The 18,373-nt window shown below is 41.5% G+C and overlaps 1 protein-coding gene across 2 annotated transcripts in view; it reads left to right on the top strand.

Moving 5' to 3' along the window:
• The window catches only part of PTPRR (protein tyrosine phosphatase receptor type R), an 813,462-nt gene that overhangs the window by 636,750 nt on the left and 158,339 nt on the right, over window positions 1-18,373 (top strand). For both annotated transcript variants that reach the window (XM_085652526.1, XM_085652527.1), the window contains one exon: window positions 17,187-17,266. In XM_085652526.1, coding sequence (XP_085508652.1) covers window positions 17,187-17,266 — 80 coding nt within the window. The remainder of the gene's footprint in view (window positions 1-17,186; window positions 17,267-18,373) is intronic.

Here is an 18,373-nt window from a genome sequence, read left to right as displayed (position 1 = left end):
GTGCAGGGAAGCTCTGTTACCTGTTGCTGTCAGGGAGTTCACTCCTTAATCCTTTTTGAAGCAAGGCAAAGTCCACAGGGCTGTAGTTCCAAGTGTGCAGCAGGCACACTCCTTGAGAGTGCAACCCTTTGGGGTACAGACCAGGGTTCCAGCAGGGCAGTTCTTCTTCTCCTTGTAGCAGATCTGAGTTGATGTGCAGCACTCACATATTTATTCAGTGATCTTTGGTGACAGGCAGGGAGACACCCATGTCCAAGGAGTTGCAGGGTGCTACCCAAAAGCATGACCGCTTCCTACATAATATGGCATATTCTTGTCCCACAAAGCACTGCACTTTAAAATTCAAGATGGAGAATTCCACTCCTGGAGAGTAAGACCTGGCTAAACTAACCTACTGGTGTGGCTCATTTCGATTAACACTCCCCTTCCAGACCTTCTGTAAATTCCATCCTCACGGCTGCCATCTGACTGGGGGGTACTGGAAGAGGGGGTAGGCTTGGCTGGCATTCCATACTGTCCTTCTCTCTTTGAAGCCCGGTTTAATTTACTCAGCCCCCTTTCTGGTCTGTTCTCTACAGCTGCAGCGCTCCCCTCACCAGATAAACTCTGCTCTATGTAGGTCACTTATCACCTCATCAAAGCAGGTGTGCTAAGCCTGTTAAGGCTGACCAATCAGGGGAAGCTGCTAGAAGGCTATATTTTAGCTAATTGAAAAGAAAGTCCTATAACTTCTCTTCTGTATTAGTTATGATAAATTCAACAATGGCCAGCTGTTGGATTTAACATTACCAATCTTTTAAGTCTTTGAATGTTTTTTAACTCCTTTCTTGCAATATTTATACTTAAATAAAATATTCCAATGTTATCCTAAACAGGGTGAAATGTATACTAGAAGACCATGCAGAAGCTGTACAACTCATCTTTTTTGGCAGCTAGTGTACTGTAAAGTGTGGAGTCCCTCAAGGCTCCTCTCTAGCCCCTCACTTATTTAATATATATGTTAGACTTTTAGTAAAAAAACTAATTGTGGGAGACTGTAGCTATATACCTTTGCAGATGATTTGCAGACCTTACTCTGTTTGAAAGTAGAACTTCCTCACTACAGGACTTTCAAAACATAATCAGCTTCAAGGTGGGTGCTGAAAATAAAGAATTTGTAGCAGTGAACAACAGACTCTACCTCTATAATCATCAGTACTGACCCCTGGAAATAGGTTCTCATCATGTACCAAAGTAAAGGTCTGGGTATGCCTCTCAATGAAACCCCAGGTTTACTCTGCGGTCTCAAAATGCATACTTTTGCTGAGAGCAATTAAGTTAGCATCCACTTTAGGTCGAGCCTAGGCAGTACATGCGCTGTCACTGAGACTGGCTGTATTCACTCTAGGGTTACAGCCCGCCCATTGCCTTTTTATTTGCTCCTTTGATTGTTGTTGAAAAATGCTTCCTTGCTAGTGGTTAATCCTTCCTCTTTGTCCCTCACTTTTGTGTTTGGTTTCCTCCCACTGAACACCATGCAACTGCTATTAACATTACGCTTCTGTGTTTATTTGTTCATTTTGGAGACTATTTTTTTCTTTGGTTTCTGCTCATGTCACTGTTTGCCCATCTTTGGTGGTTCAGCTTCGGTGGCCGTCACTTCATCTCCCGTCCTGTTCAAATACCAAGATGAAATGTCAGGCGCTTCAGCTGTTTTGAAATGGCCTCTTTCAAAGTATGAGGATTCCCCCAAACCTCATCCCACTTCGCTGCTTGTTGCTTTTACGAGCCTCGATCACTAGACCTTCAGCAGCCCAACCTTGCAGCACAGTTAAGGAAAAGGCTTGGGCAACTCCGGTTGTATTTTTTCTGACACTTGTTTATATGATATGAACTCAAGCGGCCCGAAGGTGTTGAAGTGCTCTACATGAGCACTAGATACACTACACAATGACAGATCAGTTTTTGGGGGGGATTTTTATAGAGTGTAAACTCAACTGGCCCAAAGATATTGAAGCACTTTACAAAAGCACCAGTTACATTACACAAGGTCAGGTTAATTTTTTTGTTTTTAAGTGTGCAGAGATTAAGTAATACCGATGCCGTACCTGTTAATTCATTATTTCCCCTCTACCTGAGAAATGGGAGCAGCATTCGTCCCTCCCACCTCCTTCCATGTCGCTGCATGTCTGCCTCTTCCTGTTGCCCTCCTCCTCTAGGAGTTCTAATTTCAAAGCACATTCATGACAGGACTGTGAGACTTCTTTTTATTATATCTGGATAAAGATCAAAGAATCTTTATTTGAGCGTATTAGATCTTAACAGAGAACACAACACATAATAAAAAGGCAGAACAATAAGGTTATAGGCAATAAAATTCCTACGGATATTGTAAAGTGGACTTGTATTGGACTTGGCCCTTTTTGCAGGGTTATTCCCAATCTTTGTGCTACTTCCTCCTATTTGTGACCTGTTGTTGTTGGCTTTAGGACTCTGGGCACTTTACTACTGCTAATCAGTGCTAAAGTGCATATGCACTCTGTGTAAATTGTTAACATGATTGGTTATCCATGATTGGCATATTTGATTTACTGGCAAGCCCTTAGTAAAGCGCACTGAGTGTGCAAGGGTCTGTAAATCAAATGTTACTAGTGGGCCTACAGCACTGATTATGCCACCCACATAGGTAGCCCTGAAAAGGTATCTCAGTGTCTTTGCGTAGTTGTAAACTGCCATGTCGACCTGGCAAGTACACCCACTTTCCAGGTCCTAACCTTCCATTTTCTTACATGTAAGGTAGTCCAAAGGTACCCCATAGGCAGGGTGCAGTGTATGTAAAAGGTAGGACATGTACTGGTGTGTGTGATATGTCTGGATAGTGAAATACATTGTATTTCGTTTTTCACTATTGAAAGGCTATCTGCCCCATAGGATAGAATGGGATATACTTTGTAACATCTTACTACTATAACTTTCTATTGGGACAAGATAGAGAAATAAAGTCTAGGCTCTCTGAACTCAGAATTTACTAACACACCTTTTAGTAAAGATGTTTTTAAATTGTGTTTGAAAATGCCGCTTTTAGAAAGTAGGCATTTTCTTGTTTAACTATTCTGTGCGCCTCTGACAGTTTATGGATTGATTGTCTGGTTTTGGAGTGACAGGGGCTGGGAATGTGCATTCACTGTAGTCAGCCACTAGGGGGGTTGAGGTATGCCTGGCCCTTCCTCGATGACTCAGCTGAGCTAAATGGGCTTGGCTGCATTTAGAGTAATGGGAGGAGATTTCCTTGCACCTGAATAGGGACTGTCTCCCTTGCACAATTCTGTCTCCACCCCCTGTGGTCATACTGCACCAATGAGGACAGAACTCGTTTGGACTGGGCTCAGAGACCCTTGCACAAAGAGAACAAAGACAAAACTGGGGTATAAGGAGTAGACCTTAAACCCCAGAACTTTAGATCACTTCTGGACTCAAGAGGAACCTTTGCCAAAAAGAAGAGCTGAAGAGCTGTGAAATGCAGTGCTGCCCCTTTGCTGTGTGCCGCATGGGGTTGGCCTGCAGTTGCTGTTTCTGTCAGGGAAAGGAGAAAGACTGGAACTTTTTCTGTAAACCTGCTTGAAGAAGAATCTCCAATGACCTGTGTGCGGGCCTCCTGTTCTGAAATCTCAGGGACACAAAGACTTCACCCTCAGCTCTCTTGAACTCTGCTGCTGAGAGTTCTGACCTGCCAGGAGGTGCCGGTTCCAGTTCTGGGCCTCTGGAGGTTGTTCCTGCTGTTGGTAACTGGATGAAGCCTGAAGAACTGAGAAAAATCAACGCATCGCCGTTCTTGTGCCTGTTTTTCCCAACGCAGCACAAACATGTGAGAAGAATCTCCACGCCGCTCAGCTGCAGATACGACGCAGCACCTGTCGTGGGTGATGAAACCGACGCCACAGCACTTGCTGCCGCATCGATCGCCGAAGCATCCTGAATTTCCACGCATCGCACCTGTGCAGCAAGTTTTTCCAACGTATCATCCGCAATCCAGAATCATCTTGGAGTGGACGCATCACTTCCCCTTACAGTCCAGATTCGATGCATCACTTCTCCTGCGTGCAGCAGAACTGTTGCATCGCCTCTCTAAGGACTCAGGAAAGGATGCATCACTTTGTTTCGATGCTTCCCTTCTCTGCATCTGTTTGGCCTTGTGACATTTGGCACATCTACAGGTACTTTGTGTAGAATCACACATCCACAGTTTTCTATGGACCAAGTTGATGGAAACTTTGAAAAGTCATATTCTTATTACATGTATGTTGGATTTTTGTTGGTTTGGTCTTGTTGAGTTTCAATAAAGATACTTTATTTTTGTAAATTGGTGTGGTGTCAGTTTGTGTGTTATCACTGTATTACTGTATGTTTTGAGTACAAATACATTACACATTGCCTTTGGGATAAGCCTATCTGCTCGTGACAAGCTACCCAGGGGGTGAGTAGGCTTTATCTAGAGTGTGTATCCCTCTTACCCTGGCTAGAAGCAAGGTTTCCTACTTGGACAAAGGTACCTACCACTGCCAACTAGAGACCCCCATTTCTAACAACTTGTCAAAAAAGAAGATAACATCATCAATCAAGGAACACGTAAATTGGTAGCTACCAAGGCTAGATAGTTCATATACCTTGTCACATTAATCGTCTTTTAGCTTAAAATTTGACAATTGTAAAATTCATGTAATAAAACAGTCAATAAATAACATTTATAAAAATACAGACATATATGTAAGCCAATAACAGATTTATCTAAGAATGAAATGATCGTATTTACATGTCCAATATATTACTAGTTCTTACTGCAGATTTAAATAAGGAACGGACGCAAAAAGAAATTCGGGAAATTCAGTAATTGTAGGTGAAACAAAGCTTCTCTACAAATGCGATTCCCCTTGTTCTTTAGTAAAGGTTTAAGAAAATGTCTGTACGAAAAAAAATTAAAACGACAAAAAAAAGAAAGTGCAACAGTAATTGTTCTGTTAAATTATCGGATGGGCAGGGCAGAGCTAAATCCCCCAATAAACCAGAATCTCTGTTAAAACACAGAAGCCACCAGATCGTTCCGGCTCCAAAGCGTAAAAGAAGGGATCTCTCCCAGTGTTTGCAGTCTAACGCTAGGTAAATAACAGGTTCCACTGATGCTATGGATCTATATAATAAGTCCTCACTGAGCATTTGTAGAATTCCGCTCTCAACCTTACTTCCTCACTGTATTCTAGGAAATGAGATTTAACCCTTAGTTTGTCCTCTATTTTGACGCTTTTTATTGTATTGTGTCAACTGGAGTGACCTGAAGATATTAGAGCACTTAACATGCGCGCTAGTTACATTACACAAGTTCAGATACATTTTTGGGTGCATTTTTTTATAGAGCGCGAACTCGACTGACCTGAAGGTTTTGGAGCACTTTACAAAAGCCAGTTAGGTTAATTTGTTTGCTTTTAGGTGTGCGGAGATTAAGTGATGCCAACACCGTCCATGTTTATTCTTTGTGACAAATGGGAGCATTTTATATTTGCTATGTCCAGTGGTTCTATACCCATTGGGCTGGGACAGAAAGCGGGCCGGGGGCTTGTTGTTAAACGGATGATGTGAGAAGTATTTTGAATGGAAAACTCTGGAGAAGGGCGCCTGGTGAATAGAGGCCAGGGGGAGGAGGGATGTGACGTCTCTACCATTGGAAATTACTTCACTGCTTTTTTTCATATGCTGTTCAGTACTTTAATGATGCAGACACACACAGAATCTTACACTGCAGTTGACTTGCATAAAGGCACTTTTCTTTCTAACTATGCACTAAAAAGCCTTAGAATGTGTCCCTAAATGTTCCCTGGGGAAAGCATGTATTCCTGAATCATACTGCATGACCCAGTGTGTAGTAATTGTGTAGCTCGTCAATTCCTGGCTGCACAGCACCCTGGATTATGTGCAGCATGGCTAAACACTTATAAAGTCCCGAAAGGCAAGACCTATTGCCTATGCCAATGCTTGTTATCTGGGGACCCCTTAAAATGGCGTTCGTTGCTCTTGTCCACTGGTTTTCCAACCCTACCTTGTATTCATTCGCATTAAGACCTACACACTTAGAGCCAAGAAACCATTGGTGAACAGATTGTACACACATGTAGTGGTTTGGGAAGGATGCTTTCGCACATCTAATTTCTATTGCACTTTTTCTTCACATAGGAGGTTTGTTTATCTATGTAATTATGCGAGTAAGGACACCTACCAACAGGTTAGTTTACAACGAGGATCTTTTTTAATTATATATTTCCAACATTACCCTCGAATGGTGATTAATGGAGTGTTTGTTACGTACAACAGCAAACAAAAACTCTAAGTAAAGCATGTTTTTATGTTGTCCTTCTGGGACTGAAATAGATCTAACATGTTTCCAGTAGGCACATACTGTACATTCATTGCAGTCCTTATGTGAAAAGTAACAATAAAGTCACTCAATCAACCTTGAGGAATGTGTGAGGTGGGGTCACAGTGCATTAGGTTCAGTGGATCTGTGATTGCTGCAGGAAATGGGTGTTTGTGGGAAGGTCACATAACTCAGGGTGTTTGTGGAAACTCTTCGTAATCTCCAGACACTGAAAAAGGATGGGAGGTTTCCTGACTTCACACTGTCAGGAGAAAAGAAAACACACAATCAGTAAGTTAGGAAAGGAATTAACACGAGTAAGACTTAGACCCTCTGAGTTCTGACTGCTAAATTTGCATGGCTTGCCAAATAAGAACACATCTTAATTGGCAATGTAAATGGAAGGATGTAACAAATGTAGCCGCTCGGCATGCTATTTGTAGTACGTGCTAAGCAGCACATCGGCATCTTTTAGTGTCACATTGTTGTATAAGCAGTTTTATTTTTAATTCATTGCAGACATTTGGAAATGTTTCAATAGAGTTTAATATGGTTTTGGTTTCTAGTTAATAGTCATAGTCCCTGGTTATGGAGGGGATCAACATTTAGAGTGCACACCACGCCGTTTTCCACCGACATATTTTGCCAGGTAATGCCTGGCGAGGTTTATCGGGGAAATAGGCCCAGTAAAAGGGGAAACATTCACATTTCGGTGCAATAGATACCAAATCTTTTTCTATGCCTCATTCCAGAGAAAAAACGCAGAATATGAGTTATTTACCTCACCAGGAGCTGCCTCATCCGGAGGTATCGGTTTTTACTGGGTGTAGTAAATATTGCCCCCTGTTCCAAGCGCTTGGAGTCAGGGCCATGAGCTTCAAGGGCATTGAAGGTGATGCATTCAGACCCCCACGTTGTATTGGTGAACGTGCATCCTTGTCATCCTACACTCCAGCCAGGGGACTGCTTTGTATTCATATCAGCTGCTGTATACAATTCCCTTTGCCTGTTCCACTCTGCCTTACTTGATGTTTCGTCTCAATAGAGCTGCAGCGTGGAGCATTGGGACCATCACTGCTCCTAATATTAATTCGAACTAAATGTGCACCTAACTCTAATCTTGGCTTTATCTTGCTACTTACTTTCCTAACTTAACTGAAGTGCATTTCTCTGAAAAGTGCTGGGATCAAATGACACATTGGGGACTTTATTCGAAGGTGCTTAATTGTCTTGATGTCACATTCTTATGTTTCAGAACGTAAACCTGCTTACTCTGTGAGAGCTCTATGTTGCTCCTGTATTTGCACACAGAAACAGATATCAGTTTGCATCTTTAATTGCTATGGTCTGTAATAGTATATCGCCTGAGATCCAGTGATTTCAAATAAGTGTATAATGGGCAGATAGTACCCGGGAAGGCCAACGTTATGCCTGTGATGGCATTTCTTTTGTCACGGCCACAGAGAGAAGTTATGTTTCTAAAACATTTACTGGGTATTGCCCTTTCTCACGTTTTTTGATCATTATTTTACACTTTATTTTTTTCTTGATCGCGTGTTAAACGAAGCTGCGGTAGCTTGAAAAGCTGATGTAGATAACTTGCCAAATGTTAAAGGAGCATGTTATGTCATGATTTTTGTCTACTTAGTATGTTGCATATAAGGTGGAATGTAGACTGCACGAATATTGGATTACTTGGATGTGCTTTGTTTGAGTTGTTAAACATTCACCAAGTCCAGTTTGCCAGGGCCATGCTGTTGAGACAAATGTGCATTATGTAAAATCATAGAAAGCCTTAAATGCCTAAACTAAATTTCAGCATGCGCAGCCAGGAATACACATAGTAGAATGCACATCTGTACCATTCTGCACACCTTGCAAAAGAGGGTAATTGAGTAGTTGCTGTTGCATCCCTTTTTACTCATGGGATGTGGGGCAATTGTGCATGCTCCTTTGGGTATTTATAGTACCTACAAGTGCAAGTATAGTGCAAAGGGGTTATACCTTACACCTAAGATGTGTCAGCATGAATGTAACACCTGGCTACTCAGCCATATACGTAGTTATAGAGTAGGGGACCTTTTCATAAACTACATTTGTTGTATGTTTACTAGTACTACAATAGTGCTACTAAAGTACTACAAAATGCTATTCACAGATGTGCAAGTGTAAATCTCCAACTCTACCTTTCCTATCTTTTCTACGGGGTAATCCTCACACATGTAAGTTTACTACTTGGGGCTCAATTACAATGTCGGACAGACTGGAGTCAGTCCGAAATCGTTTGGGAACCGGAACCGAACGACCTCCCGTCATCGGTTCCAGCCCAGCAAGTAGGATGCGACCAAACCCTGTTCGGTTGCAATCCTATACTTTACAATGGGAGCATGCATTCCGAGCAAAAATCCATGCTCTCATTGTAAAGAGGATAGGTGCAGGGATCAACAGGGGGGCACCGCTGCCATTCGGCAGCCTAGCACCCATGGGGCCCTGCTGAGGGCCCCCAAAGACAGATTCCCAAAGCCTTTGTGTCGAAAAGTCCAGCACAGAAAGGCTATAGGAATCTACCATCATAATCCCTTGGCCGAAAAGAGCTGGCCGAGGGATTACTGAAGGCTTTCCGAATGGCGGATGGGCTCTCCGAGCCCGTCAGAGGCCATTCAGAAATTCGATTCGGATTCCCTCCCGACCGACCCCATCAAAATGGGTCGGTCAGAAAGGAATCAGACTAGCCGATCACGATGTGGTCTGAAGGGCTCCGACCGACGGTCGGAGACATTTCAGCCCGCATCGTAATCGGGCTCTTTGTAGTAAATGTGAGAGGCACTTGGAGAGTGTCTGGAACAAGAGGCATACTTGCAACTAAATGGAAGGGTTTGGAGACGAGTATGGACAGGTTTAAAGGAGGGGTTTAGGGAGCAACATGCACCCATCCATAAAAGAGTAAGTTCATCGATATTCATAAACTGAAACTGTACTTCTAAATATACTGCAGCTAAAACGCAACCTCAAAGCAGTAGTAAATCACACCATTAAGTGAGTATGCCCAGCATCACACATGGCCAACCACTGGTACTGCAACACACTTAAATAACAATAGTAGGGACTTAAAATAAAATCCCATAGGACAAAATGTTAAATTTGTAAATGAATGTAACATTAACTTTTATTAAAATATGTAATTCTGTACATTGAATTTAATAATTATAAATGCATAACACAAATACAAAACATCTTAATGTGGGAATTTTTTTTTTTAATTTAAACCTCAGAAAAATATTTTCGATTTAATATGTTTAAACTAAAGATTTAATTGAAAGTCAAGTTAATGATGCTATGGCATTTTTTATTTTTTTCTACATTTAAAATGACTATATAAAGTTAATTTACATTAATATTTAACATTAAACTATTTTTAGTAATTGCTCGAGTTAAATAAACCTTTTTACTCTTCCCTATACTTTCCCATAAGGTGACTCCACAGTCGGAGTGGAGATCGCCCTGAGGTAAATTATTGGGAACATTGAAAATGTTTATTCAAATTTATAATAAATTAGTACAAATATGTTTATATTTATGTAATTGCACCTGGAGAAAAAAAAATGCAGTGATCCGGAGCAGAGGCCGGTTCTTTTAAACCTGATGAAATCTTTAGTTCCTGTACATTATTCATGGTTGGCCATTCCATGGTCAACAGTACCAGTTCTCTACAACTGGATAAACAAATTGATCCATTTGTGCATTTGAATCTCCAGATTTAGCACAACTGTGCATTTATCAAGTCAATGTCCAGTTTTACTTCCCAACAAGAGGGCAGGGAGGCATATTCTTTGTTTGCACCAGAACCTGACTTAGAGCTGTGCCATTGACCAGTGAGATAATGGTGCAGCTGCCAACAGAAAGAAACAGACTATCATATTCAATGTGCTATGCCTATATCCTTGGAAATCTTGGGTGTAGACTGCAGTGTGAGCAGCTCAGTGGGTATAGGTCTGTGTTGCCAAGTTTCCCACAAAAGAGTCACAGAAATGTACAGGCCCAGACACCCACCACCCAAAACTCCAACATTAGTTCCACCTAAGTGTGCAAAATGTTCATGGTGCCAACAGCTGGTTTGTTCAATAGTCTGAATCCTAATTACCATAACCATTGGGAATCTGAGGCACTGGGCAGAGTCAGTGATGGAACACCATTTAAGGGGCAGCTGATCTCTCAGTTTTTAAAAAGGGGGCAAGGTGCTGGAATGAGACAGCACTCACTAAAGATTGATCTCTTATCTCAAAATGTAACTGACAGGGTCATGATTTTGTTTAGTCCAGGATGCTGTTTATTTAGTGTCTGAGGAAAAACATAACCTAAAATTCACAATTCTATGCAACTGTAAAGGTTAGTGACTTGATTCCAAATTTTCTGGATTCAGAACATCTGGCTAAAGCGACCAGGATACAATTAGAAGACTAGGAGTGAACAGGAAAAACCTGTATCCCTCAGGCGTTGAAGTGCAGGGTCACCAACAAGCCATGTTTTAATGCTTCTTAGTGTGCTTTTGGTCACCATGGATGCAGAATCCTTGTAGCTTCTGGGTAGCATAGTCCCTTGAGATATCCTTGATGCAAGCTTAAGTCAACTTGACTTTCTTCATTGTCTGCTATCTAAGGGGCCCATCGCAGTTCAGCTTCCTCTATCTGCCATGATAGGGTGCAGCAGTATGACTTGTTCTATATGTAAGGCTTAGCTCCATTGGTAGCGCAGGTAGTAATATGTGCCTCCTAAAGCACCTCTTCCAGCTGGTGGTGACAAAGTCTCTTTTTGAAGCCCAGATGGATACGAAGTTCTGGTTTGAGAGTTGTGTATTCATTCTGCTTTTAGGGTAGTGGTGGGAAGTGGGAACCAAAGTATAAGTTTCACCTCGCAGTCCTCCATTCAGGAGGAGGCGCATCTGCTATCTTTCTTCTCTTTTTCTTTGGCTTTTCTTTAGGAAGGTAGGGATCATGCAGGTTGACCATGACTGACTTTGGCCAAACTTCACTTCTTGCTAGGCAACAATCTGCACAACACAGGAAAGTGGGAAATGTAGACCTCCGTGTAGGGAAAACTGGTTTAACAGGGAACGGTGTAGATTCTCTCCCAGGCCACCAGACACCTATTGTTTTTAATCCAACAACAAAGACCTGGAAAAAGAAACGGCACTTTCCAACAGTTTTTACATGTGAATACGTAGGATTACTTATAGGGTAATATATAAATCTATTACCCCTAAATCAGTCGTTCTTTTCATGAACTCTGAATAAATCCCCTGTGCCATGCAACTTAGTATTTAATAATTCCCAAAATGTGAAAAGACCAGCCACAAATGAAGTCACTCAACCAACACCCATCAAAAGAAAATATATCTCATAAAAATGATGAGGTGCAGAGAAAAAATGTGGAGAAATGAGAAAGTATCTCACGTGCGCACCACCAGAGGAGCTGCTGGCAGGTACTCACCAGCTTGCCCACAATTGTATCATCATTGATAGCTTTCTCATAAAGAAAAAAGTTGTGTCCAGAACAAAGAAGTGTGAAAAAAATATTTTTGAAAGAATATAAGCAAAACCCCAAAGGAAAAGAGACCTGTGAAGTCTCAAGTAAAATTAGGTCTAACTCACGTCTATACTTCCAGTTTCTTTATTTCATTGCGTGAATTATCCCAAGGTTAAAAACACAGTCATGTTGTATAACCACATCAAGGATGGCCAACATGTTTCATTGCCTTTTTTAAAGATAGCGGCAAATTCATCAGGGCATATGAGGTCAGCATTCACTTCCCTGGACCTTTCTACTTAAGAAAGAGTGACTGCGAATATGCAAAAAAGGAAGAAAGAAAGACAAGGCTGGTAATTCATGAGAGACATCACCCATTCCCATCCTCAAAGTCAAGACAGGTAGTCGAAGTTAAAATCAACTAAGTTGAAATAACCACATAACGTGAGGTTATCAAGGTTATTTACCGAGTGAGAGCCACAGGCCCGCATACCAGCTCTCACTTAATTGTGCTATGTACACTATTCTTCCCATCTGTAAGCACCTCTGTTGCTCACACCTTCATCTGCGGAGACAGACATATATATACAATGAAAACGCAAATGTGTCACACCAAAATCCTCTACCAACACCACAAATTCAACCAATATATCCACCGTTATACTACAACTCAGATTTGAATCTGAAACGAATTTAAACATCAAGAGGTTTGTATCCTTCCATGACGTATTAAAGATCTGATGCTAGCCATCTAGAGCCAAGAGCGCATTCACACCCCTTTTCTTTACATTTCGTTTTGTTGGAAAAAAGTGTGCTATAAGCCTATTCCCACCAATTCAATGCACACACAACCCTTTGACAATCGTCTCGCCAACCATACTCTCACCGTCAGCGCTACAAATGCGCCCGGTCAATTGTCCCGGCAACAATACGAGCCAGTGCGTGTCTTCATTTTAAAAGGGTAGCGCTTCTCTTCCACTTCCGGTTCGTGTCAAGGCGTGAACTACACGACCGGAGATGGAAGAAACGCGTCATTTTGCGTGAGGCCGATTCAGTGGCCATATTGAAGGGATCAGTCTTGTATCTACTGCGATGCTGTTGATGCCCAAACAAAATACAGATATATTCGCATCACAGCCACCTTGCAAGATCAATGCAGCATAATGATGTTCAATAATATTGAGCTGCCACTAAACACTTTCCATTAAAAAACACCACATTTTCTCAAGCCTAATTATAAATACAAAAAGATTTATTTTTTGGGGGCTATTTATAAACAAAGTCAAATCACGCGCATAATTAAGGACGCATCGGAAGGCTAAGGAAACTAGGCATCCTAAAGCATGTATACCTTCAAAACCGCCAAAACAATTTATCCATAATCGTAAGGACACAACATTAACTGACCCAACATTATTGGCCACAGGAGAACAGTACTACATATGCTATCATTGTCTATCTAGTGATCTCATTCCATTCAATTTGGTCATTAAGACCAATTTGGTCCGCCTTTTCAGAGTAAATCCAACGCGCCTCTTTCATTGCAAGTGTTCTCTCAATGTTATTTGGGTCACCTAAGACTTTCTACAACACCACCCACTTCAATGCCCTGTAATTGTGTTGGTTATCTTTGTAATGTTGAACCAATCTCGTGGTCAACTTCCCATTTTTGATTGTACTTAGATGTTCTTGCATCCTCACTTTGATTTTTCTCGTTGTGAGGCCAATATAGTGTAACCCACACGGGCAGGTTAATCTGTAGATGATGTTTGTTGAATTGCAATTGCTAAACCTGTTTAGGTACCACGTTCTCCCATTCTGCAACTGCAGACTCAGAGTTTTTTCGGTGAGCTCACATACTGAGCATCCCCCACACGGGTAGTGCCCAGGTGGAAAAGATGTGCTCATTGTTTGTTGTATAGGCCTCATGTGGACAAGCCTGTCCTTAAGATTCTGCACCCATTTAAAAGCAAACCTAGGTTGGGGCATTTGGTAATCATTGGTAGATAACAACGACCAATGCTTCCTAATCACCTGACGGATTTTGGTCGATAAGGGGTCAAAAGTCAGTACAACAGGCAGACAATCATTTTTTTGTTTTGTATTCCTTTCCAGTAGGGCTTCCCGTGGAGTATTAAGTGCTCTCTTGCGAGCTCTGTTGACAATTCTTCTAGGATATGCACGCTGCACCAGTCTATCAGTTAAACTTTCAGACTGTTGCAAATAATCACCAGTGGAAGAGCAGTTCCTCCGGTAGCGGAGAAACTGCCCCACCGAGAGGTTATCCCTCAAAGCTCTGGGATGAAATGATTGGTAATGTAATAAGGAGTTCTTATCTGTGGGTTTCTGATGAACACTCGAGGTTAGTTTGTTATCAACCACACCAATGTCCAGATCCAGATAGGTCGCCTTCTCAGTGCTTATGCTCCAGGTAAATTTTAAACACTCATCACGATTATTCAGCCATTCCAAGAATTTATAAAGATGACTCTCAGTCTCTGACTACACACACAGAATATCATCAATGTACCGCTTCGAGAGGCAAATATGACTCTGGAAGGGGTTAGATGGATGGTACAGATAATGCTCTTCAAACTGGCCTACAATAATGCAGGCCACACTCGGCGCAAAAGTAGCGCCCATTGAAGTACCGGATATCTGCAAAAAAAGGTCATTCTTGATAGCAAAATAGTTGCGGGTCAAGGCATTTTCGATACACTGCATCACAAAGGATTGGGGCATGTCATAAAACCAATCCTGCCCCCCAAGAGCGCGCGCTGCTGCCACCAACGTCGAGTCTTGGGGGATGCTAGTGTACAGAGATTCAATATCGATCGTCACTAACAGCTGTTGTGACGGATCAAAATCCATATCTTGGATAATGTTCAAAATATCTGTAGTGTCCTGGACATAAGACAACTGTTTCAGCACTGACTCTCTTAGAAAGAAATCAGCGAACTGCGATAGCAGTTCAAGCACAGAGGAGATACCCGAGACTATCGGGCGTCCTGGGGGTGGACGATGCGCCTTATGAATTTTCGGCAGGATATAAAAAGCCGGTGTTCTTGGTTTAGTATTAATCAAAAAATCTGCCTCTTTGCTAGTTATCCATTTCTTCTCTCTGGCTTGTCCCACCATCCTTGTGATTACCCCAAGGAGCTTGGCAACTAGATCTCTGGACAATGGTTGGTAGTTTTTCTTATCCTGTAAAAGCCTTGTTACTTCTGTTTCATAGTCCAGAGTATTCATTAGGACTATGGCCCCACCCTTATCTGCTGACTTTATTGTTATAGAGGCATTATCTTGTAAGGATTTGATCGCTTGCCAATCACACTGACTCATATTACTAAAGGTTTGCTGCTTCTGAGATTCCTCAAGTGTCTTAATTTCATCTAGAACCTTCCTCTCAAACTTCAGGGCCAACAACACTGCTAGGTGGACAAAAATGTGAGGGGCGATGAAGGTTAGTTGAAAAGATTGAAGGGGGTCAGATTCCTTATTGGCAAAGAACTTTTTGATTTTAATTTTTCTCATCACTTCCTGTAACTCCATTCTACACTTGAATAAGTCGTGACGTGGGGTGGGGACGTATCCCAAACTTTTGTTGAGCACCCTCCACTCATCCAACGTTAAATGATGGTCCGGTAGATTGACTACGATGTTATTCAGGTTAGAGTCCTGCCTCTGCTCCTGGTCACCTGAGGCGAGAAGGTTTGCCATGTCTGTGACTGATTCTGACGAGCTCTGCCTCTGTCCCTCGTACCTCCCCCTCTGTTTCCCCTTTGGGTTTGGGCTAAAAAAGAGCGTAACAGTCCTCCCAAATCCTGATTTGGCTGTACCTGGGGGTTGAATCTCACCCTCCCTTGCTCCAATGCCTGTGGCCCCTCTTCCTCCTCACTTGATGTATTGTCAAATGTCCAATTTTGAGGGGTACGTCTAGTTTGTACTCGACATCCCCTCGGATATCTATTCTGTGGCACCTGTTCACTACCTTGCCGGTAATACTTGTCCTCAATATAAGGAAAAGCCCACTTGTGCGATTATCTTTCTAGATTTCTCCTTAGTCCTTTAAACTTTTGATTTACCATATAGTTATTATATTCATTTAGATCGTCTTGTATTCTCTGAAGCTGCTCCTTTGCGTCTACAATACTTGAGTCTGCTTTAATACTCTCTTCCAATTCCAAAATCTCTTTCAAAAGTTCCTCACTCAATCGTTTGGCTGTCTGAATAATTAAAATCAACCAATCTCTAGTACATTTGTTCAAAATAAAACTCCAGTCTACTCTGAACTGTTAATCTTCCAGAAATATTCTTGGTTCAATCCTAACCAAAAGACTGGTGGGGGCTGCGCCTGCTCGATAGTACTCAGTCATGTAATGCCACTCTTACTTGCTTTTTCTTAGCATTAGTCAATTTCTCCCATTCCTCTCTTGCAGAAGTGGTGTTTGAGAGGCCAAAATCGGGAAAAAGTGATGGCCCAGAGAGAATAGCAGCATTCTGCTCATCTGTAAAGGCTAGGCAATTCCTGTCCATTTCACAAAATTCTAAATTACACAATGTACTGTCTCCACAGACTCCAGATAGTGACTAACCCAGTCTAAACCAAAAAACTGCAATGGTAGGTGCTCTCATGAAACTATTTTTGATAATAAAAACTCAAAAAGGTAAAAAACTCTCACGGCTGAGCCGCCGTTCAACACTGTAATCCAACAAGGAACTATAGAGGGATAATTAATGCCAGGCCACCCTCCACTCAATTTATAATCCAACAAAAAGACCTGTTTTTAGGCAGGAGCCAAAAAATGAAGGATGTTGAGGTCGTCACGTGAACAGAAGATGAAAGCAACCAACTGGAAAAATACCATCAGGTGCAGACTTGCACACTATGACATCTTATCACACTATTTACACTACAGACAAACTCCTGCTCCAGAACACATCACACATTTATTTCATTACCCATCAAGCACACTCTAGGGAAGGCAAGCAGCACAGATATGGTAAAATTGTCAAGGAAACAAACGAGTAGGTGCACTAGTCTTCTGCTCCAAGCAGATGCTAATGATGTGATACGTGTTGTTGCACTAGGAGCTGCTAGTCCCGTGAAATAGATCATGCTCTGATCTGGCTCGTCTCAATAGCTCCAGCAGACAGCTAAAGATATCCCTAAAAAGGACTCCTTTGTTGTTTTAGTCAGGGTATACATTTCTGTCCCTGCTAATTTGTTTTATTCATACTCCTGCATTAAGCACAGTTTTTAATTTGTCTTTGTTTGTAGATCCTATGAGCCGTGTCTGCTTGAAACCAAAGAACTCCAAAGATTCACTAAGCACCTATATAAATGCTAACTACATTAAGGTAAGTGGTTGTGTTTTGTTCACATCTGTAGTGTTCAGAGTGGACATGCAAAATGCCATTGATATGTTGTGGACTAAATCGATGTAAAGCATGACTGTGTTCTTATGGACCTCTTCACTGTCTGCATCATCACTAGAAAGACCACATGCAGTAGAGGAAGAGGGATCTCAAAGCCAGTGAATTTAGAGACCACACAACAGCAATTCAAAGCATGTTTTTACCTTGAAGTTTAGAACAGTAATACTGACCTCGGGGTCAGGCTATTCCACATCAATCGTTTCTCCTCTTTCAACTGATCCTGGGCTGGCAGGAAGTGCCCTCCCTGTCTGCAGCTGTGCGACTCTGCTCTTGTGAATGTGTTTCATTCTAATTTAAAATTAGTGTTTGGCTTGGAAAGCACTGCCTTTTTAATCCCGTTTATATGTTATGGGTCTATAAAGACGTCAATTCGATTACATTCCTTAATTGCATTTTGGTTTAGAAAACTTTTATGCAAATACGTTACGTAATTTCTGCTATAAAAAAATCAAAATACCTAACATTTCTGAAAACACGGCTCAGCACTGTTCTTTTTTAAAACCTCACACTACAGATGAACTGCTTTCCTTTGCTTCTGCTAGAAGACACATAAAAATAAAAGTTTGCTAAATTGTTCTTACTCTTAATGTTATAAAACTGACACATGAATGGAATAAATGGTGAAGATTCTGGAGAGGTGTTAAATAGGTGTTTTATGGTTCATTGGACTATAACGGTTTTGTATTGTCATTTTCTATTCCTAGAATCTAATGTAGTGATATTCACGATGTCACTGGCGATCACTATCCTCACGTTTATTTTATTTTTTCTTATCTCTTAAAGAGTGACACATACGGAAGCTGAATGTACTATGTATAGTGTACTTTCTTTCAAAAACAAAAGACTGCCTCTGTGGGATAAACATTGCATTATATAACTGTCAAAGTCATTAATAAAATGTGTTAAAAAAAAATAAAGAGACTCAAAATCGCCACAAAAAAAAAAGATTCTGGAAAGGAGTTATACAGTTTCCATAATCACTATGTTTACCTTTTTCCTACCAGGCACCTTGCACCACGCTCATTCGTA

The sequence above is a fragment of the Triturus cristatus genome, chromosome 4_1, assembly GCF_964204655.1.
Source record: "Triturus cristatus chromosome 4_1, aTriCri1.1, whole genome shotgun sequence".
Lineage (NCBI taxonomy): Eukaryota > Metazoa > Chordata > Amphibia > Caudata > Salamandridae > Triturus > Triturus cristatus.
Note: the sequence above shows the minus strand (reverse complement) of the source record. Positions and strands in the feature narration are given on the sequence as shown.